Source organism: Erythrolamprus reginae, chromosome 8, assembly GCF_031021105.1.
Source record: "Erythrolamprus reginae isolate rEryReg1 chromosome 8, rEryReg1.hap1, whole genome shotgun sequence".
Taxonomy (NCBI): domain Eukaryota; kingdom Metazoa; phylum Chordata; class Lepidosauria; order Squamata; family Dipsadidae; genus Erythrolamprus; species Erythrolamprus reginae.
This window is the reverse complement of record NC_091957.1, coordinates 20,576,503-20,598,789: the sequence shown is the minus strand read 5'-3', so window position 1 is coordinate 20,598,789 and position 22,287 is coordinate 20,576,503. Positions and strand designations below refer to the sequence as shown.

Below are 22,287 nucleotides of genomic sequence, written 5' to 3'. Positions count from 1 at the left end.
AAGGAAGGAAAGAAAGAAAAAAGAAAGAAAGAAAAAGAAAGAAAGAAAGGAGCTGTGGTGGTACAATGGTTAGAATGCAGTATTATAAGCTGACTCTGCTGACTGCCAGCAGTTCAATCCTGACCAGCTCAAGGTCGATGCAGCCTTCCATCCTTCCAAGGTGGGTAAAATGAGGACCCGGATTGTTGGAGCCAAGAGGCTGACTCTGTAAACCAGAGGGCTGTCAAGCACTGTGAAGAGGTATATAAGTCTAAATCCTATAACCCATTACTGACGCCGTGGTTTTAAGGGCCACCCCACCCACAATGCTGCCCCTCCGTGTTCATACCATGGGCCCGGGGTTGTCAACGTAGGTCCTCTCGAAAGCTTTGATGTGCTTGAACTCAAACATGTTCCTCTGGACAAAAGTTTTCCGGATCTTCTGATTGGTCCAAGTGATGAAGAGCTTGTAGTAGTGGTTGGCCTTCTCCGTCAGCCCCGTGGAGAAGTAGATGGGCGCCTTCAAATTCATGCGCTCCCTTGGAGGGGGGAAAAGAGGGGGGGGGCGGACAAAGCGTGTGACCCCCACACTTCCAGGCAGGGCAAAAGAGAGTATGCTGCCTCGGTTTCTTCACTCTTCTACCTGGCCCAATTCCCAACCCATGTTCTGGGCTACTGGGGGAAATTGCAAGCAAAGCTGGTGTCCAGCCGCTGCAGAAGTTGGTGATAAATCAACAGCTTGCCACACTTATCTATAGCAGGCCTGATGTTTATGGGAACTTGGGAGGGGTGAATTTCATGAGAGAGCAGATGCAGCCACAAATTATTCTTTCGTCTGGGTTCAAGGCCATCCTAGGCCCACCCACCTGGGCGGAAGCGGAAGGAGGACTTGCTACGCTGGCACAATCTGAGTGGGCAACGTGGCAAGTTTGTGGGTGGGTGGGGGGGACAAGGGATGTGAACTTTCAACTGGGTGGGAAACTCAGTTTCCCAGTGTGAATGCCAGGATGGCTCTGGCAATAAATTGGAACTTTGAGGAGCACTTTGACTTGGATTCTGATTTAGTTCAGATTTTACCTGGAACCTTGATAGCTGGTTCATCCATTAACTTAAGATGGAATAAAGGCAAGGGAGGGTTTAAAGCGTGGCTGGCTGAGGAATTCTGGAAGTTGAAGTCCACAAGCCTTAAAGCCGCCAATGGTTGGACAGCCTTGTTTATAAGCCAATCACAAAGCCTGGGAGTTGTTTTCTTTCAGCATGGGAGAGAATAATTGATTTTAAAGCAAAAGGACGAAGGATTGCTGCTTACCAGAAGGTCTCCAGCAAAATGCAGAGTTCTTGAGCTCGGCCCAGAGCAAAAACTGGGATCAGGACCTGTAGGGAAAGAAAGCAAGAAAGAAGGAGAGAAAGAGGGAAGGAAAGAAATGAAAGGAAAGAAAAGGAAAGAGAAAGAAAAGAAAGAGAGGGAGGGAGGGAGGGAAAGAAGGAAAGAAAGAAAAAAGGAAAGGGAAGGCAGGAAGGAAAGAAAGAAGGATAGAAAGGAAGGAAGGGAGGGAGGGAAAGAAGGAAGAAAAGAAAGAAAGAAAGAAGGAAAGAAAGAAAAAGGAAAGAAGGAAGGAAAGAAGGAAAAGAAAAAAGGAAGGAAAGAAGGAAGGAAAGAAAGAAAGAAAGGAAGGAATGGGAAAAAAGGAAGGAAAGAAAAAAGAAAGAAGGAAAGAAGGAAGGAAGGAAGGAAGGAAGGAAGGAAGGAAGGAAGGAAGGAAGGAAGGAAGGAGCAAGCATTAATTTCAGATAGAGGCAGCAAAAGCAGTTGTGAATCCCACCCTCACCCCCAGCCCATCCCGTTTCTATCGGAAGCCACCATCTAAGTCACATCACTTGATGCTCTTCCTCCTGTTCCATTCCTCTCTTTTCTCCAAATTTGCTGCGGTGTAAGTAGGTCCCAAAGAGCAAAACTTGCCTCTCCGCACCCCCCATCCCTCAGCCAAGCCAGCTTCCGTTGTTCTGCCCACAACGGCACTTTTCCCCATCGCTGACAGGAATCCATCTTTGAAGTGACCCCATTCCAAGAAAATATCTACTGACCCCCTCGCATCCTGAACACAAACTGTTTCAAGTCATCCTCAAAACGTCACTACAGAGCACTGCACATCAAGACAACTAGACATAAGAACATTCCACCCCCCGAATGCCATCACTCTGCTAAACAAATAATTCCCTCAACACAGTTAAACTATTTACTAAGTCTGCACTACTATTACTACTAGTTTTTTCTCATCATTCCCATCACCCGTTTCCTCCCACTAATGACTGTACGACTGTAACTTGTTGTTTGTACCCTTAAGATTTTTATTAATATTGTTTCTTCATTGCTTATAGGAGTCAAATAAGCAATGAAGAAACAATATTGTGTTTTTTACCTCAACATTAATGTGTTTTTTTACCTCATGATCCTTTCATATTTAACAATATCAAAGTGTTTTTTACCTCATGATCCTTGACAAATGTTTACTTTCTTTTATGTACACTGAGAGCAGATGCACCAAAGGCAAATTCCTTGTGTGTGCATTCACACTTGGCCAATAAAGAATTCTCTATTCTATTCTAAAAAAAAAGAAAAGTGTACAGCTTCACTTACCTTCCCGCCACGGTCAATGGTCTCGTGGACCTTCTTCAAAAAATCCCTCTCTCTGCAGCGCTTAGAATCCCGGATGGTGGTGGCATACGTGGACTCCGAAATCAGCAGGTCGGGGCGGCATTTGTCGATCCAGGCAGCCCTGGGAAAAAGCAACCCAATGAAGGTTTCGACACCGAGAGACACCACGCGGGATTTTTAAAAAAATCATCGCTCTCCGCCAACTTGGGAGTGTTATTCAATGCAATGTTTTAAAAAGAACATCGAATTATGGACTTACAAGTTTCTTTTTATAGCACCCCTTCAAAATAAGTAGAATTAAATTAAAGAGTCCTTAGGGAGTTGGGTGGCATAAAAATCTGATGGATGGATGAATGAATAGATAGATAGATAGATAAATGGATGGATGGATGGATGGATGGATAGGAATAGGAAAGTGAACACAAGAACAAGGGGACACAATCTGAGGTTAGTTGGGGGAAAGATCAAAAGCAACATGAGAAAATATTATTTTACTGAAAGAATAGTAGATCCTTGGAACAAACTTCCAGCAGATGTGGTAGATAAATCCACAGTAACTGAATTTAAACATGCCTGGGATAAACATATATCCATCCTAAGATAAAATACAGAAAATAGTATAAGGGCAGACTAGATGGACCAGGAGGTCTTTTTCTGCCGTCAGACTTCTATGTTTCTATGATAGATAGATAGATAGATAGATAGATAGATAGATAGATAGAGAGAGAGAGAGAGAGAGAGAGAGAGAGAGAGAGAGAGAGAGAGAGGCAGGCAGGCAGGCAGGCAGGCAGGCAGGCAGGTAGGTAGATAAAGTAAGTAAGTAAGTAAATAAGTAAGTAAGTAAGTAAGTAAGTAAGTAAGTAGATAATTAAGTAAGTAAGTAGGCAGGTAAGTAAATGAGTGAATGAATGAATGAATGAATGAATGAATGAATGAATGAATGAATGAATCAGCTATCCAAATCAATTCCTCTCACTGAATCCACAGGGCTTACCCCAAATGCCTGTCTGGTGTCATGTTATAGTCGCCCTAATAAAAAGAAGGAAAATTAAAAATATATATTATTTATTCCATTTACATCCTCTTCTTTTCATAATCAAAGTTTACACTTTGCAGCAAAAATACCAAAGATAAAAATCAATTACGAATGTTAACACAGATCAACATTTAAAGAACCCGACTAAGGAGGCATGCATTAAGCAATTTTCTAAAGAGTATATAGACCGATGCAACACTGCAGGAAATCAGGAAACAAGAGGAAGTGTTTGCTCGTTGCCTAAAACACAGGGGCTCCCCCTCCCCAAATACAGTGATACCTTGTCTTACGAACTTAATTGGTTCCAGGACGAGATTCGTAAGGTGAAAAGTTTGTAAGACGAAACAATGTTTCCCATAGGAATCAATGGAAAAGTGATTAATGCCTGCAAGCCCAAAATTCACCCCTTTTGCCAGCCGAAGCACCCGTTTTTGCGCTGGTGGGATTCCCCTGAGGCTCCCCTCCATGGGAAACCCCACCTCCGGACTTCCGTTGCCAGCGAAGCACCCATTTTTGCACTGGTGGGATTCCCCTGAGGCTCCCCTCCATGGGAAACCCCACCTCCGGACTTCCGTTGCCAGCGAAGCACCCATTTTTGCGATGCTGGGATTCCCCTGCAGCATCGCAAAAACGCGGACGTCCCATGGAGGGATTGGGTTGGAGAATGGGTTGACTCCCTCTTGTTTGGGGCAACCCCTGAGATATTGAAAGACTGCTGTCATGTCTCCCCTGATCCTTCTTTTCATCACACTAGCCATGCCCAGTTCCTGCAACTGTTCTTCATATATTTTAACCTCCAGCCCCCTAATCATCTGCTTCAATCCAGAGATGATGGTATCACTCCCAGGTAAGCAGGGAGCTCCATCTTACAACAAGGACCTCGCAGAGAACAGAATTTGGGTTGAAAGGGACTATGGAGGTATGTGGCGGTTTTATCCAAGGCACTTACAGTATAAACTACTGATTCAGAACCGACTTTAATCTGGAACATCGCAGCCCCAAGGACGTGGCCGGCATAATAGGCCTTAATCTCCAACTCGCTGTCCACCTAAAAATAGATACGTGACTGTAAATTAATGATTCTTGACAAATGGATCTTTTCTTTTATGTACACTGAGAGCATATGCACAAGAGAAATTCCATGTGTGTCCAATCACAATGGAGCCAGGGTGGCGCAGCAGGTAGAGTGCTGTACTGCAGGCCACTGAAGCTGACTGTAGATCTGAAGGTCAGCGGTTCAAATCTCATCACCGGCTCAAGGTTGACTCAGCCTTCCATCCTTCTGAGGTGGGTCAAATGAGGACCCGGATTGTGGGGGCAATAGGCTGGCTCTCTTAAAAAGTGCTATTGCTAACATGTTGTAAGCCGCCCTGAGTCTAAGGAGAAGGGTGGCATAAAAATTGAATAAATAAATAAAATAAATAAAACAAACAAACAAACAAATAAATAAATAACACTGGCCAATAAAAAATTCTCTTCCTATTCCTTAAACTGATTAACACCTTGTGATCTCTCTCCATTGTAGGATACGTTTTTTTCTTGAGGGGAGTTTGCCTGTCAAGCTGGTGCAGAAGCTGGTGGTAAATTAATGGCTTGCCACACTACCTATAGAAGGCCTGATGTTTATGGGAACTTGGGAGGGGTGATTTTCATGACGGAACCAATGCAGCCATGAAAGCATTCGTTCGAGTGGGTTCAAGGCCATCCTATGCCCCCCACCTGGGCGGAAGCGGGGGGAGGACTGGCCATGCACAATCTGAATGGGCAACGTGACAGGGGTTTTTTTTGGGGGGGGGGGGGGAAATGGATGTAAATTTTCAACTCAGATCCAGGTTTTCCAGTGTGGGTGCCAGGATGGCTCCAGCAATAAATTGGAACTTTGAGGAGCACTTTGACTCGGATTTAGCTTGGATGGTACCTGGAACCTTGACAATTTTATTCTATTGAGGTTGAAAAAACAATGGCAACAAACCAGCGTTTTGTGACGGCTGCGTAACAATTTTCCAAGATTTTCCAACTTTTATCATTTCCCAAATTGAGTCAGAACCTGACCAAATCTAGTCAGTTACTAAACCGGGGAATAATTGTTTTTTTTTTCAATAGCAAATTTGGCCAGTTTGCATCACTACGTGAATAGGTGTTCCGGTGCAAGCCACGGCAACACAAACGTGTCCAATTTGTGCACCTTATATGGTGTGTCCTTTGTGTCATGCTGTGATCCAGGATGCGTCACTTCCTGTTCCTCCAGGACTAGAGACATGAAAATTTTACAATATACATTTATACAGCAAATGCTCTTTTGGGGGGGCTCGCTTTAATAGACGAGGGTCGCCCAGAAAGTAATGCACCACATTTCTTTTCTCAGGCCACAGTAATGCTATGAATGCGAAACTTTAGATATACAGCCGACTGCCAGCTGTAGTTCACCAGTTCAAATCTCACCACTGGCTCAAGATTGATTCAACCTTCCCTCCTTCCGAGGTGGGTAAAAATGAGGACCCAGATTGCTGGTTTTGTAAACCGCTTAGAGAGGGATGTCAAAGCGCTAAGAAGCGGTATATAAGTCTAAATGCTATGCTATAAATGCTACAACAAATGTACCTTTTTTTCAATATGCAGGGTGAGTGGAGTATCCAGATATTTTCCCAACTTGGGGAAAAATCCCTCCAGGATTTCCCTTTAGGAATGTTTTGGAAATCCGAGCTACACGGTCCAAAGATCCCCCTCCCCGTTACCTGCACAGTCTGGTGAAGATGGACAGCCACCACTTTCTTCATGCAGTCTTTGATCATCTGAGAGGTGAAGAAGTTGGTCTCCCCTTTCTTGTCCACAGTGATTTTCCGGAAATCTTCCAGGAGAATGGGGCAAATGGCTTTCGTCGGGTGGGTCATGTAAATCGGCCCGTCGTAGCCCACCATCTCGCTGAAATAAGGAAGGCCCCCACAGTGGTCCAGGTGGAAGTGGCTGGGAAAGACACAGATCCAAGATGGGCTTTACAAAGGATTCCATCAGGGAGTTTCAATTCAACTCCACTTAGGTTTTCGAGTACAATTCTATTATTATTATTATTATTATTATTATTATTATTATTATTATTATTTATTAGATTTGTATGCCGCCCCTCTCCGTAGACTCGGGGCGGCTCACAACACAATAAAACAGTTCATAACAAATCTAATAATTTACAATTTAAAATATTTAAAAAAACCCATTAAGCAGACATACATACAAATGAAATGAAACCAGTTTCAGAACTGACCTATGTCTGTCTGTCTGTCTTTCTATCTTTCTTTCTCTTTCCTTCCTTCCTTCCTTCCTCTTTTCGGTATGTAGAATAGTTTAATAAACAGCTTTACCTACAGTACCTTACATATAGATAGTGTACAGTATTTGCAAATTTAAATACATTTTAATGTACAATGGTTTGTATTCTTAGAGGTTCAAGTATATTGTCCTTCATGAGTGTAGTTCTCACTCTTTTATACATATTACCTGCACTGAAACAGTCGGTATTAAGTTCAATATTCTCTTGCTACCCTCAATAATGCAGCCTCTGTCAAAGTATTTGTTTTAAAAAGTATTTTTTTACAAATTTCTCTCCATATATAGAAACATAGAAGATTGATTGCAGAAAAAGACCTCACGGTCCATCTAGTCGACCGTTATACCATTTCCTGTGTTTTATCTTAGGATGGATCTATGTTTATCCCAGGCATGTTTAAATTCAGTGGCTGTGGATTTAGCAACCACATGTTCCAAGCATCTACTCCTCTTTCAGTCAAATAATTTTTTTCTCACGTTGCTTCTGATCTTTCCCCTCAACCTCAGATTGTGCCCCCTTGTTCTCATGTTCACACTCCTATTAAAAACACTTCCCTCCTGAACCTTATTTAACCCTTTGATAGGTATGTTTTATTTTTTTCTCTCTCTCTCCATCTTTCCTTTTTAAGAAACAGCTCTTTAAAAGGTGGAGAAAAATAAATAAATAAATTATACCTACCCCCACACCCCCAAAAAAGAATGCCAAAGGTTTTAAAATATTATTATTATTATTATTATTATTATTATTATTATTATTATATTATTATTATTAGTAGTAGTTGTAGTAGTATTGCTGTTGTTTGTTGTTGTTGTTATTATTATTATTATTATTAATTAGATTTGTATGCCGCCCTTCTCCGAAGACTCCTAAATATTATTATTATTTAGGATAATAATACTGATATCTGAAAATGTGAAACTGGGAAATAGAAAAAAACAAAGCCCAGCAGTCAAACCTGTTCTACCGGAGGCATCTCAGGCAGCCCAGGTCAAATCAGTTCATAGGGAGTTAATAAAGGGTGCTATTTTCTTTCCTTTCACCTGCTAAAAAACACAAGGCACGTGTGCTCACCTAATGATGACACAGTCCAGGAAGTCGGTCAGCCTTCCGTTCTGAGTGATGTAGGAAAAATCAGGAAACCGCCTCTAAAAGACACAAAGCAGGAGAACATGTCTGGATTTTCCCCTCCCTCTGAGCCAGTGATGGCAAACCTATGGCACGGTGCCACAGGTGGCACGCGGAGCCATTTCTGCTGGCACACAAGCCGTTACCCTAGCTCATGTGCCAGCCAGCTGATTTTTGGCTCATCTGGAGGCTCTGGGAGGGCATTTTCGGCTTCCGGAGAGTCTCCGAGGGGATGGCAGAGGGCATTTTTGAGGGTTAAAAACAGGCCTACCAGGCCCACCAGAGATTGGAAAATGGGCTGTTTCAGGCCTCCAGGAGGAGTGGGGAAGGCCATTTTCACCGTTCCCAGGCATTGAACTATGGGTGTATAACCCATAGCACACGCACACGTGCTTAAGACTGCCTGGAGCATTTCGAGACAGAGATTGCAGGAGGATGAGTGGCTATTCGGAAGAGGACACATAGCACGACTTTTTCCACTGGCATCAGGGAGGCTGCTTAGCCTTGAATGCCTAAAAGCCAAGAGGACTTGGGATAGGCTCCTATTACTATTATTTATTTATTTTATTTATTCAATTTTTATGCCGCCCTTCTCCTTAGACTCAGGGCGGCTTACAACATGTTAGCAATAGCACTTTTTAAGAGAGCCAGCCTATTGCCCCCACAATCCGGGTCCTCATTTTACCCACCTCGGAAGGATGGAAGGCTGAGTCAACCTTGAGCCGGTGATGAGATTTGAACCGCTGACCTTCAGATCTACAGTCAGCTTCAGTGGCCTGCAGTACAGCACTCTACCTGCTGCGCGACCCCGGCTCTATTATTTTTTTAGGTTTTAAAATTAGACTTTATTTAAACAATTAAAATAAACAAAATTAACAAACATGCTTGACATTGGTTGAAGTTCTTAGGCTTACATTTCAGCAGTTTACCGTTCTTTTTTTCTATGTACTTTCTAGATTGATGAAGTATATTTACTATAATTTGTTCTTATTTAATTACCCAGTTATCTAGTTATCTTCTCACTTAAGCCTAGACTGAATTTATGCATGATCAAGAAAAAAGAGAGAAAAGAAAGAAAAAAAGAAAAAGAGAAAGGTGAAAGAAGAGGAAAGAAAAAAAAATACTATTGGTCAACTGTTTCCGTTAGCTCACGTGTTTAAGCGAACTGTTTCTAAGTGTATTTATGCGAGAAGTGAATTCTTAATTTGCTAATAGGCTCCAATTATTTTGACAGGGAAACTGCTGTTAGGACTCGGTTGGGTTGGCAATATATATAAACCCACAATAAGTGTTCTAACTGAGTTATGTCTATTACGCTGAGGTGTTGCAGACTGCCAAAAGAGGGAGCTAGAGTTCATAGCTGATTTCACTGAGTCACCCTCTCTGTTTCTCTTTGTCTAAGTTACTCACTGTGAGGTTTGCTCTGCAATTCTCTGCAAGCTCTGTATTGTAGTCATGTATTATAGCTAAAATGTTTTTAGGCTTGATATCTTTGTTTACTGCCACATACCTCCCAGAGACCAATAAGAACACACACCTCGACTAAGCAATGCAGGTTGGCAGGACAGCGGGGGAGGGCCTTCTCTGTGGCTGCCCCAGCTCTATGGAACCAACTACTCCCCAATGTCCATACTGCTCCCATCCTACTGGCCTTCCGTAAGGCCACAAAGACCTGGCTCTGCTGGCAGGCCTGGGGGGGGGGGGGGGACGAATTGTACATCTTTCATGGCCAAACTGTATGAATGGTGTGTATGCATGTGATTATGCCTCTTTATAATAAATGGGTTTTATTATGGGGTTTAGTTTTTTAGATATTATATTCGACTTCTTTTATTGCTTTGTACCTTTTTATATTGTATTATTGTTTTGTAAGCCACCCTAAGTCCTTCGGGATTGGGTGGCATAGAAAGAGAGAGAGAGGGAGGAAGGAAGGAGGAAGGAAGGAAGGAAGGAAGGAAGGAAGGAAAGAAGGAAAGAAAGAAAGGAAGAAAGAAAGAAAGAAAGAAAGAAAGAAAGAAAGAAAGAAAGAAAGAAAGAAAGAAAGAAAGGACTGATTATGACAATGAAAGTTCCGGTTATGTTCTGGCTCTTTGAATGTTTAAGGTTGCCGACCCCTAGCCTAGAAGGATTATAAAAGCTACCTTCCCATAGTCTTTTATTGGATAGCTATAATTCACAGAGAATGAAACTGAGCCTTTCTATGCTCCAAACTGAACCTTCCAGGGAGATTCTTGGAGTAATCTCCAGTCAGCTCAATAGCAATAACAATAGCAATTAGACTTGTATACCGCTTCCTAGTGCTTTGACAGCCCTCTCTAAGTAGTTTACAGAATCAGCCTCTTGCCCCCAACAATCTGGGTCCTCATTTGACCCACCTCGGAAGGATGAAAGGCTGAGTCAACCTTGAGCCGGTGGTGAGGTTTGAACTGCTGAACTACAGCTACCAGTTGGCTGAAGCAGCCTGCAGTGCTGCACTCTAACCCTGGCCCAAATCAATGAGCGGCCCATTCCATGCGCCAATCCCACTTACGTCATCGTTGAATCCCATGTGCATCCCACAATCCAGCATGACATTCTTGCCTGCAATGGACACAAGGATGCAGCTGCGACCCACATCTTGGCCAGCTCCTGGAAAAAAATAGCAAGGGAGAGAGAGGAAACAGACAAGTAAATTGAATTAATTTTTAAAAAAGCAGGCTTTTATTGATGTTCCCATTGGCATTTGTCACATTTGCATTTAAATGCTGGTTACCCTGGTTGAGCACTCTCACAGCTGTAAGAATAGTACTAGCTCAATACTGGAAACAAGGAGGGGTACCAACCGAAAACATATGATTTTGGATTGTGCAGAAATGGACAAAATGATCACTGAACTAAAAGAAAAAGAAGATTTGGAATACTATAAAACTTGGAATTTACTATACAAGTGGCTTGACGAAAGAAAACAAAATGATACATCAAATATGGAGGAAATATTCAAAAATGGCAAGAATAAACGAATAGGATATTGTATAACATTAATATCAAAATTTAGAAACATATATATGAATAACGGGTGTTGTAATTGTTTCCAATTGATGCAAGATACATAACTAAGATAACAATAAATTGAAAGTTTAAAAGCATAGAAGTTGATATGTATATCGTTATATGATTAACAGATGTTAATGTATATGTTTTGTAGATGGCGTTGCCATATACTGCTCAAAAAAACCAAAGGGAACATTCAAATAACACATCCTAGATCTGAATGAATGAAATATTCTCATTGAATACTTTGTTCTGTACAAAGTTGAATGTGCACAATATCATGTGAAACTGATTGTCAATCAATGTTGCTTCCTAAGTGGAGAGTTTGATTTACTTGGTGTTATCTTGTGTTGTTTAAGTATTCCCTTTATTTTTTTGAGCTGTGTATTTTTCATAATGTTCTTTTTCTTTTGTATGTTTTTTTTCTTTTTGCTTTTTTTTTCATTTTGTATTCTTTTTTAAAGTTTATATACCAATAAACATTTTTTTTTAAAAAAGAAATATGTATTTGGGTCAATCCAGAGCCACGGATTCAAACAAGCCACTGTGTTCTTGATTTAATCCACTGATCCTTCTCTAAACAGCCTTTCCACAATGCTTAACTCAGGTGCTGCAATTTTCCACCTTGCCCAAGATAAACTGTGGGAGGGATTTGTGATGTCAGATGTCCCCACTTTTGAAACAGATTCTGCTGGTTCAGTTACCCCAGATTCCCGATTTTTTTCCCTGACCTCCCAAAAGGAAAATTTACCCAGGGGAGTGACTTTTATTTCAGGCATCTCAGAAGAAGCTTCTCAGGTTGCTGCAACGATCACCGTCTCGGCATTACCGGTGAGTTTGACCAAAGTTTCCTAGAGAGAGAGAAGAGAAAGACCATGCTGAGCCAGGCAAGCAAAGGGGAAAAAATGCAATCTTTATTCTTTGTTAACAGGGTGGAACTGATTTAAATCAAGGCGATTTAAATCACCATTTAAAATCGCTAGTAAAAAAAAGGCGTGATTTAAATCGACTGGATTTTTAAATTGTAATTTTTAAAGAGCAATTGTCATCTCTGTCCCGCAGTGGCTCTTTCTCTGAGCCGCTGTTGACTCACGGACAGTCCCATTCATAGCTGGTGAAGCGGCAGAGATGCAACAAGGTGAGGGATGTGGCAGGCAGCAAGTGAGTGGATCTGAAATGACAGGTGCCCTTTAAATGAAAAGACTCATTCCTACTGCTAATTAGAATCTTTTAAATATTAATATTAAACCTCCATCAACAGAATGAAGGTTTCCTATTTCGCTTGCAGAACCTGGATTCATTAGATGAGTTTACAAAAAATGCAAATATTGCAGAATATACAGCTTCATGCCACATAAGAGTGATCAATACCAGGAATGCACTACCCAACCCTGTGATTTCTTCCCAAAAAACTTTAGACAGTCTGCAGTTGATCTCACCCCATTCCTAAGAGGTCTGTAAGGGGCGTGCATAAACGCACCATTCTGCGTACCTTCCCTGTCTTACTATCCCATTGTCCAAATTTACCTGTACCTACTTTGTTTTTCTTTTATGTTTATTAATGGGTTTAAAATTTTCTTTTTCAATTGTTCCTTTTTAGATGTTGTTTCTCTTTGTTGTGAGCTGTCCAGAGTACTTTGGGAGTTGGTCGGCATATTATTATTATTATTATTATTATTATTATTAATAATAATAATAATTTATATCAGTTGTCTATTTATCTATTTATTTGTCAGAAACACGTACAAGATAGCAAGTATTGGTTTATTATTATTATTATTATTATTATTATTATTATTTTGTTCACAAAAAACAATAATACACAGCAAACATAATCCAGCATATCAATCTCGTTTGCTCTGTATTATCGTTATTTTGTGAATAAAATAATAATAATAAACCAATATTTGCTATTTTGTACGTTTTTGACAAATAAACAACTGAGCTCCATTGCATGTTGAATAAACTGAATGATTAACTGTTAACGTATCCTAAATAAAAAACTAGATAAGATTGTTACTGCAAAATCAGGTTAAATTTGATCAAAGTTGAAAAAAATCCGATTTAAGTTTTTAAAAATCCATTTTTTAAAAGAATAAAAATAAATCATCGACTTTTATCCACCCCCTTTGCAATAAGTTACTTGCAAAGGCCGGAGAGGCCAGCCCAGTACCCATGGTCCTGTTTTGGACTACAGTACCCATGGCCCTGCTCTGGACTACAGTTCCCATCCCATCGCCCCTCCCCCCGCCCCAGTTTGCATGGCCAGGCAGTCGGACACGGGTCTCAAAGAGCTGGAAACCCCCCCCCTGCCGCCATGCATCCCGGGGATGATGGGAACTGTAGTCACACCTGGACTCCGCCTTGCAACAAGTACCCACCTCTCCCCGGTGCTCGTGTAAGACAAACAGCCCCTCCCACCGACTGGAGTTGGCGCGCGTGCGCAACACGTGCAATAGGTAAACCTTTCCCAGGGACTCGCGCAAGGCAAACAGCCCCTCCGCACCCACCAGAGTGGTGCGCGTGCGCAGCACGGCCTTCTTGGTGTAATAGATAAACGAAAAGGTTAGATTGTCCCCTCCCCCCGCAGAGCGTTTGCTTCCGGGTATAAACATTAAAAAAAATAGAGAAAGCGCAAGCAAAGAGATAGCTTCTCTCACCCTCTTCTCAGATCATTCATATTCAACCCGAGTTATACAATTGAAGTCAAGGTGAAGGAATCATAATAATAATGCAGGAAGAGTCTAGTCTATTTTTTAATTATTTCTACAAGAGACGAGGGACTTACTCACACATTTCCCCTGAAGTTGCGCGTGCGTACCGCACACCCGCCTTCCCGGAAGCGCGCCAAAGCCCTCATTGGCCGGCAGCTGCAAAAGCCGGTCAGAGGAGCTGATTGGTTTAGCGGGAGGAGGAGGAGAAGAATGCGGGACAGGAGGGCCCGAGGAGAGTTCTTATTGGCGGATCTTGAGGAAGGGGGCCGGCCAAACCGGGGAAAGGACGAAGGGGGTTGCTAAGGTGAGTGAAGCGCCGGCTGGGGAGGGGAGGGAAGCCCCCTGGGAAGAAGCCCCTCCCCTCGCAAGACTGGGCGGGGCTAAACCTTGGGAGGGGAGGCTAGAGGCCTAGAGCAGGGGTAGGCAAAATTGGCTCTTCTATGACTTGTGGACTTCAACTCCCAGAATTCCTGAGCCTATCATGATAGCTCAGGAATTCTGGGAGTCGAAGTCCATATGTCATAGAAGAGCCAACTTTGCCTACCCCTGGCCTAGAGAATTGGAGTGTGGGGCGGCTTCTGGTCCCATGGATGTTGCCTGCCCAGAGTTAATAATAACAGGGATTACAAGATAGTAGTATAGTAGTACTACTACTACTAGATAGTACTACTACAACATCATCATCATCATTCTGTCCCATCCCTCAAATCCTAGACAAAGTACTGAATTCGAAACAAGGAAACCAAGTTCTTAACTACCAATGAACAGTTTAGCATTTGAGACTGGGGTACGGTTAAACTCAAAATAAAAGTTTTATTAAGTGGCTTATTATTATTATTATTATTATTATTATTATTATTATGTCAATACAACACAGCAAACGAGATCACTATGCTGGATTTCGTATTTCATCACCAGTCGGGCGCTTCCCAAGCACCTAGGACTGCGTGATGTAGCGGTGAATTACCAGTATGTTTGCTGATCCCAGTGAAGCAGCCTTTTGCAATTGACAGATGGAGATTTTGTCAATTCCGATGGTTTTCAAATGTCTGCTGAGATTCCCCAGTTTGCCAAGTACCACTGGGACCATTTTCACTGGCTTATTATTATTATTATTATTATTATTATTATTATTATTATTATTATTATTATTATCTCTTTTATTCATTGAACATGAAACTCGGTCAGCTGAACATTTTAAAAAATTGTCACAAATACCACTGACTTTGAGACAATTTTATAAATGTTCAGTTGACTGAGTTTCATGTTTATTATTGTTGTTGTTGTTATTTAAACAAAAACCTAGTCATCTGAACATTTATATTTACGGTATATTTATTAAATAATAATAATAACAACAATAATCATGAAACCCAGTCAATTGAATATTTAAAAATTGTCAAATACCACTGACTTTGGGACAATTTTTTCTATTATTATTATTATTATTATTATTATTATTATTATTATTATTATTACAAAAACTCAGTCAACTGAACATTATATTTATTAAATAATAAAACCACTGACTTTGTGACAATTTTATAAATGTTCAGTTGACTGAGTTTCATGTTTTTTAATCATAATCATCTCTTATTCTCATCTCAGTCAATTCAACAGTTAAAATTGTCACAAAATTTGTGTCAATTTTATAAATGTTCAGGTGACTGAGTTTCATTTTTATTATTATTATAATTAATTATCCTCATCTCTTATTCATTAAACATGAAACTCAGTCAACTGAACATTTAAAAAAATGTTACAAATACCACTGACTTTGTGACAATTTTATAAATGATTTGAGTTTCATGTTGTTGTTAACTGAACGTTTAAAAAAGTCGCAAATACCACTGAGTGGTGCTAATGGTTGACACAGGTGGCTGCCAGCATCCTAAGAATCCACCAAGTATTTTCTTAAAATATGAGGATGAGGAGGATTGCTACTATTACTACTATTACTCGCTGATTGTTCAGAGCAGAACCAGATCTCGGGTGGAATTCGGCTGTTCTGGTATTTCTGGTTTCATTTTAAAACATTCATCGGAAAAAAAGAGTGGAAAAATCCCCCCCACTCTGGTCGGGATTTGTCCACAGAGTTCACACACAGACACACACCCCGCACAGCCTCACTGGTTTTAACTGGGGCTAACTGGGGTAGAGGAAGAGGTCGCTTGCCTCAAAACTTAACACCAAACCAATTTGTCACTGAATGAGACACAATCTCGGGGGGTTGTGGGGGAAGCATTCATTCATGCACAGGTAGAACTTGACTTTTGCAACTGATCAGAGTTACAATGACTCTGGGGGGAAAAATCCACAACTTGTTTTCACACTTTACGACCGTTGCGGTCGCGGGACTAAAGTAACAACTGCAGGGATCCACTTAACAAAAACGAAAGCTTCCTCTCGCTTAGCGACCGCCTTGCTTAGCTGGGGAAAGTCATAACGGTCATAAGCTGAGGACCACCTATATTTATAGGTCATAACGAACTATAAGTGTTGGTTATGACCTATAAAGCCCTTCATGACATCGGACCAGATTATCTCCGGGACCGCCTTTTGCCGCATGAATCCAAGCGACCGGTTAGGTCCCACAGAGTTGGCCTTCTCCGGGTCCCGTCGACTAAGCAATGTCGTTTGGCGGGACCCAGGAGAAGAGCCTTCTCTGTGGCAGCCCCGACCCTCTGGAATCAGCTCCCCCAGATATCAGAGTTGCCCCCACCCTCCTTGCCCTTCGCAAGCTCCTTAAAACCCACCTCTGTCATCAGGCATGGGGGAATTGAAATTTCCCTTCCCCCTAGGCTTATAGAATTTATACATGGTTTGTTTGTATGTATGAGTGGTTTTTTAAATTGGGGTTTTTTTGATTGTTTTTAATATTAGATTTGTTTACATTGTCTTTTTATATTGTTGTTAGCCGCCCCGAGTCTTCGGAGAGGGGCGGCATACAAATCTAATTAATAATAATAATAATAATAATAATAATAATAATAATAATAATAATAATATTGAGTCCGACAAGCAATTCTTTCGAGTTTGAAGCCGTTACAGGTGGCATGTGTGTGTATCTGTGTGTGTGTGTGAGTGAAACTAGCTAGACCGGCTCGACCTGCTAAACACCGATGGGGTCATTCCACCCTTGCCCACTCACTCCCCGCTCCCCAAAACAAACACATCCTTTTACACGGGCATGTTTTGACAGCCTGACATAAAAAGCTCCTGATCGTGTCCTCTCCCTTCCCCACACCCTTCTCGGTTAACCGTACGGGATTTTGTTTTCATTTCCGCCGAGTGCCGGGCGCCTGTTTCTGTTCGTTCAAGGTAATAACAGAAAGTTCTTCTACCTTTGGAGGTTTACCTGGAGGCTCTTCTTTGCTACCTGCCTGGAGTCTCTCCTCCGTTTGCACCCCCGCCGAAGCTTCACCCATGGCTGACGTTGAGGACGTTCACGGCTTAAAAGGCGTGCTGGTCATGTTCCAAAGCTGCCTGAACGGCAAGGAAGAAATCCTCATGGACCCATATTTAGGAGGGTGGAAAGGACTCGTCAGGTAAGCTGCCTCACCTGGCTTTGACCTGGTTATTAAAAAAAAAAGGAAAATGGTAGTATTAGAATAATTTAATTTAATTTAATTTAATTAATTTAATAATTTAATTTAATTTAATTTAATTTAATTTAATTTAATTTAATTTAATTTAATTTAATTTAATTTAATTTAATTTAATTTAATTTAATTTAATTTAATTTAATTACAAGATGCCCAACTTATATATACTGCTCAAAAAATAAAGGGGACACTTAAAAAATATAATATAATTCCAAATAAATCAAACTTCTGTGAAATCAAACTGTCCGCTTAGGAAGCAACATTGATTGACCATCAATTTCATCTGCTGTTGTGCACATTCAGCTTTGTACAGAGCAAAGTATTCAGTGAGAATATTTCATTCATTCAGATCTAGGATGGATTCTTTGAGTGTTCCCTTTATTTTTTTTGAGCAGTGTATATTGTTTTATATGCGTACAACATATAAAACAATATAAAACAATTAACATACACAAACACACAAAATAATTCATATCCATGGCCATAGCCAGATGCTATATATAGCTCATTGGCCCCAGGCCTGCTAGCAAAACCAAGTTTTCATGGCCTTAGAGAATACATTTCAAAATACATTTCGAGCAGGGAGCTTCAAACTTGGCAACTTTTAAGACTTGGGGACTTCCAACTCTCAGAATTCTTCAGCCAGCTGTGCATAATTGAAGGTGTTTAAATGATAATTTTCTTAAATTTCTTGGGAGGCTAATGATGCTATAATATGGAACAATGTTCTAAAACTGATTCTGAGAATCTGGTATCTGGACAATGATTTAGGACAGAGGTCTCCAACATTGGCAAACTTTAAGACTTGTGGACTTCAACTCCCAGAATTCTCCAGCCAGCTGTGCAGAATTAAAGGTGTTAAATGAAAATTTTCTAAAATTGCTTGGGAGGCCAATGAAGAAAACTTCTCTGGAACCAGGGGTGGATTGCATCTTCAGTTGTGTTGCATGCGGTGTGTGCTATGCGAGTGCGTCCCTAGTGCGTTTCTGCCTCTGCGCATGCGCAGGAAGCAAAAATGCACTGGAACCTCAAGAGAGGACACGTTTGCGTAAGATTTCAGCTATTTTTTGCTTCTGCGCATGCGCAGAAATCAAACGTTTGGAAAAACATCCCATTGTGCTGTTTTTTGCACTCTGGGGCCTTCAGGGAAGCTTCCTGAAGCCTCAGAGTGTGAAAAACAGCACAACAGGCAAACTGGAAATTTGTTTTTCTGAACTTCCAGTTTGCCCATTAGGCCATTTTTCACACTCCGAGGCTTCAGGAAGCTTCCCTGAAGCCTATAGAGGGCGAAGCGACCTTCTCCAAAGCTGAAAATCAGCTGGCTAGCACGTGCATATATGCGAGAGGTGACATAGGGCAAGGCCTCGCATGCCCTCCGATATGTTTTGTGTGCCACCATCACAGGTCTGGGGTCTTGTGCTTGAGCAAGGAATTGTGACCAGAAAATCGAGCCTCGGTGGCACAGTGGTTAGAATGCAGTATTGCAAACTGCTTTTGCTGATCACCGGCTGCCAGCAGCTTGGCAGATTGAATCTCACCAGGCTCAAGGTTGACTCAACCTTCCATCCTTCCAAGGTCGATAAAATGAGGACCCAGATTGTTGGGGGCAAGATGCTCCCTTCCAATTCTGTTATTCTGTATCTGTATCTATTATTCTGTATCTGGCTCCTCATTTTACCGATATCAGAAAGATCGAAGATTTGAGTCAACTTTTGTGCTCGGTCAGGATTGAACTTGGTGAGCAGAGTTTGCCTGCAATACCGCACTTAACCACCGTGCCACGACATCCAATAGAGGTGTTGACAAAAATCTGGAAAGGGGGCATCCATTCCCATTTACTTTTATCCTGACGACATATTTGTTTTTTTTCTTTCTTTCTCCGTGGAGGTTTTTAAACACAATGGGGCCGATCTTCTCCTTCATTTCCAAAGACGCCGTGACCAAAATCCAAATCATGGAGAACTTCCGCAGCGGCGAGCATCAGGAAGAATACGTCACCCTCCAAGCCATGGTGAACTATGAGTTGGGCAATGGGCTGGTGGATCTGAGGGAGCCCGGCGCTTACCCTGCCTCGGGCTGCCGAACTATTCTTCGCCTCCACCGGGCCCTGCGCTGGCTGCACCTGTTTTTAGAGGGCCTGAGGACTAGCAGCCCGACTTCCAAAACGTCAACGTTGTGCACGGAGTCCTACAACGCCTCCCTGGCTAACTACCACCCGTGGATCGTCCGCAAAGCAGCCACCATGGCCTTCTACGCCTTGCCCACCCGAGAGGCCTTCCTGGAGAACATGAGAGTGGGCACCACCGAGGCGGCGGTCGAGATGCTGGATGAGGCACTGCCCTACATCGGCAAGGTCTACGACATCGTGGAAAACCTCTACGCGGAGCACAAGCTCCTGGACCTCCCCTGAGGGGGGCACCGGAGCTGATCCAAGAGCGGCAGTTCTTCCCGCTGCTGAAGCCTCCCCCCAGATCTCCTCGAAAATCATCTCCTGCTCTTGTCAATCAGGTTTCTTCTTGGAAAGCTCCGAGGCCTTCAAGGCATCCCTCTGTTTGGGTTTCTGGCCCTGGAGGTAAAAGGCCTTTATGCTGTTTCCCCAATCGGAAAGCTCTCTTCCTGCCCACTTTCCTACTTCCAAAGGCTTTGATCCAGAAATGATGCATCCAGTCCTTGATCTGGCTTTTTCTTTCTTTCTTTCTTTCTTTCTTTCTTTCTTTCTTTCTTTCTTTCTTTCTTTCTTTCTTTCTTTCTTTCTCTTTCCCTCTTTCCTTTCTTCTTTCTTTCTTTCTTTTTTCTTTCCTTTATCCCTTCCTTCCCTCCCTAGCTTTCTCTCTCCTTCCTTCTCTTACTTTCTCTCTATAACTCCCCTCCCTTCCTCCCTTCCCTTCGTCCCTCTCCTTCCTTCTTTTTCTCCTTCCTTCCTTCTTGTCCTTCCTTCCTTCCTTCCTTTCCTGGCTTCCTTCCACAGCCCACTACTACAACCGACTCCTTTCCAGGACAAGGAACAGCGTGGGACCACGACAAGGTTTTATTTTTCTGTTTCAATCAATCAATCAATCAATCAGTCAACCAACACTAGAGACTGCCTGTCCCATGAAAGGGCAGCGTCCTCCCCATCCAATTAACCTTGAAAAGAGTTTGAGGTGGAAACAGAGCGGGATAAATTATTAAGGTGTGAAGGAGGACAGGTGAGCCGAACGGTTCGCCTCGCCTGGGCTTGGTGGTTGAGCCACCCGCCCACAATCAAGCATGCACCCAAAAATGCAGTGCCTTTGTCAAGGGTTTGTATCTAGAGCTGGGGATGATTTTGATCCCCTGAGATCACTTAGAGAAGGACTGGGCCAAAGGAATCCTCCTCCCCGAGCCTTATCTTCCCATCCCAGTGATGGAAAAGGTGCTGGGATGTCTAGTTCGACACCTGAAAAAGCCACTCCTGGAAGCAGTTATTAAGAACGGAAGTGTGCTCGAGAAAGAAACGACCCACAAAAATCTCAACACTGATCCTCTTGCCAAAATCTACAGGAGGAGGAGGAGGAGGCGGTGCCCGAAAACTCTGTGATCGATTTCTCTTTAAGGTTGAAAGTTTAGCTTTAACCTCTTAAGACTCTCCTTCAAGGACAGGTTCGGAAAAGGATCCTGGGATTATCCACGTGCTGGTTAGCTTAGCAGTTGCAGCATCACGCAGCAACTGGGTAGCGTGCAATCTTTGAAGCGGGAAGAGAGAGAGAAAGAGAAAGAAATGAAAAAAAATAGCAATTAAAGACAATCCATTGATTAGCACCGACAATGTACATCGGAAACGCCTTTTCTGTTTCCGGTCTCCTAACACTTCCTTCCACAGCTCTAACCTTTCTTCCTCTTACCTTAACAGTGTGCTTAAGTGTTTCCAGGGCTCAGCTTTCCAAAACCTCCCACGCAAGGCTTAGTTCTGAAAAAAAAAGGCTCCAACCCAAATGAGACAATCAACTCTTCTAGGGCTTGGGGTTAATTGTCAGGATTGCAGCTAAATTATTATTATATAAGCAGGCGGCAATGCCAAGAGACGAAAAGACAGACTTTTGTGTTATGGGCCAAAACAGAAAACCAAACAGGAAACTACCGGTGACTTGAAAATTTTCATTTCCTCGTAGATCTGCTAACTAACTCCATGCTTATTGTCGATCCTTGTAACTTTAGGCAGCTAGCCCTAAAGTTGCGGTTGGGGGCACCAACTGCTACCGCTCTGAAGGAACCTACACGTACTCCTTATAAAAGCCAGGGCAGTATTTAAAGCCAGTATTCCTTCATTTGCAACCGCTACTAGTTCTTAGTTCTTCATTAAGACTCATCCTTAACAATCGGAGCTATTGGTTTCGGGTGAGCTCTGAGCCGTCTTTCTTCCCTTCCCAATTAGGGTCTGAATCTCTGGCCTGCGATCATTATTTTTTTATTTCAAAGGGAAGTAGTGTTTGTGTGTGGGAGGGAAGGATCCTGCCTCTTCCACACCAATTACAAAATGCTGAAATTCGGCACCGATTAAGGCTGTCGCTATACCTCTGATACTTAAAGACAATCCAACAATGTTTATGTGTGTGTTTTCAAAGTGGGGTTGATATTTTTTTTCTGTCATAGATTCCCTGTTGTATTTCTTTCCTGGTACCGATGTATTTAAGGTATATTTTTAAAAATATTTTCTACCTCTGGTCTGTTTCAAGTATAAGTGCTTTGTTTTTTGGGTGCCCTTATAAAGGAGGGGCCCCCTAAAGCCTGGATGTATTCTGCGATGACTCTTTCCCTGACCCGCTTGTGTTGCTCGTGCTGAAATAAATATCTCTACCGCA

The 22,287-nt window shown here is 42.2% G+C and overlaps 3 protein-coding genes across 8 annotated transcripts in view; 1 reads left to right on the top strand and 2 right to left on the bottom strand.

The window, feature by feature from the left end:
- The window catches only part of INTS11 (integrator complex subunit 11), a 26,380-nt gene extending 9,115 nt beyond the window's left edge, over window positions 1-17,265 (bottom strand). Inside the window, exons 1-10 of one of the 5 annotated variants that reach the window (XM_070759202.1) lie at window positions 17,221-17,265; window positions 11,900-11,999; window positions 10,649-10,746; window positions 8,065-8,138; window positions 6,407-6,635; window positions 4,621-4,719; window positions 3,630-3,664; window positions 2,618-2,756; window positions 1,289-1,353; window positions 329-518 (exon numbers count right to left, since the gene is read on the bottom strand). In XM_070759202.1, coding sequence (XP_070615303.1) covers window positions 329-518; window positions 1,289-1,353; window positions 2,618-2,756; window positions 3,630-3,664; window positions 4,621-4,719; window positions 6,407-6,635; window positions 8,065-8,138; window positions 10,649-10,746; window positions 11,900-11,927 — 957 coding nt within the window. In that variant the 5' untranslated portion in view covers window positions 11,928-11,999; window positions 17,221-17,265. Of the gene's footprint in view, window positions 1-328; window positions 519-1,288; window positions 1,354-2,617; window positions 2,757-3,629; window positions 3,665-4,620; window positions 4,720-6,406; window positions 6,636-8,064; window positions 8,139-10,648; window positions 10,747-11,899; window positions 12,000-12,241; window positions 12,322-13,529; window positions 13,686-13,936; window positions 13,998-17,220 lie in introns of those variants that run through there. The other 4 variants (XM_070759200.1, XM_070759199.1, XM_070759198.1 and 1 more) reach the window with 4 other exon arrangements.
- On the top strand, window positions 14,118-22,287 carry CPTP (ceramide-1-phosphate transfer protein). The gene is made up of 3 exons (XM_070759207.1): window positions 14,118-14,166; window positions 17,215-17,410; window positions 19,355-22,287. The coding sequence occupies exons 2-3, from the start codon at window positions 17,289-17,291 to the stop codon at window positions 19,875-19,877; spliced, it is 645 nt and encodes a 214-aa protein (XP_070615308.1). The 5' UTR covers window positions 14,118-14,166; window positions 17,215-17,288; the 3' UTR covers window positions 19,878-22,287.
- Window positions 17,221-22,287, bottom strand: part of DVL1 (dishevelled segment polarity protein 1) — a 95,932-nt gene continuing 90,865 nt past the window's right edge. The window contains exons 15-16 of one of the 2 annotated variants that reach the window (XR_011559720.1): window positions 21,063-21,171; window positions 17,221-17,435 (exon numbers count right to left, since the gene is read on the bottom strand). Coding sequence is in view for 1 of the 2 variants with exons in the window: in XM_070759197.1 (XP_070615298.1) it covers window positions 21,125-21,171 (47 nt within the window). In the remaining variant the exon portion in view is untranslated. Of the gene's footprint in view, window positions 17,436-21,060; window positions 21,172-22,287 lie in introns of those variants that run through there. The other variant, XM_070759197.1, reaches the window with a different exon arrangement.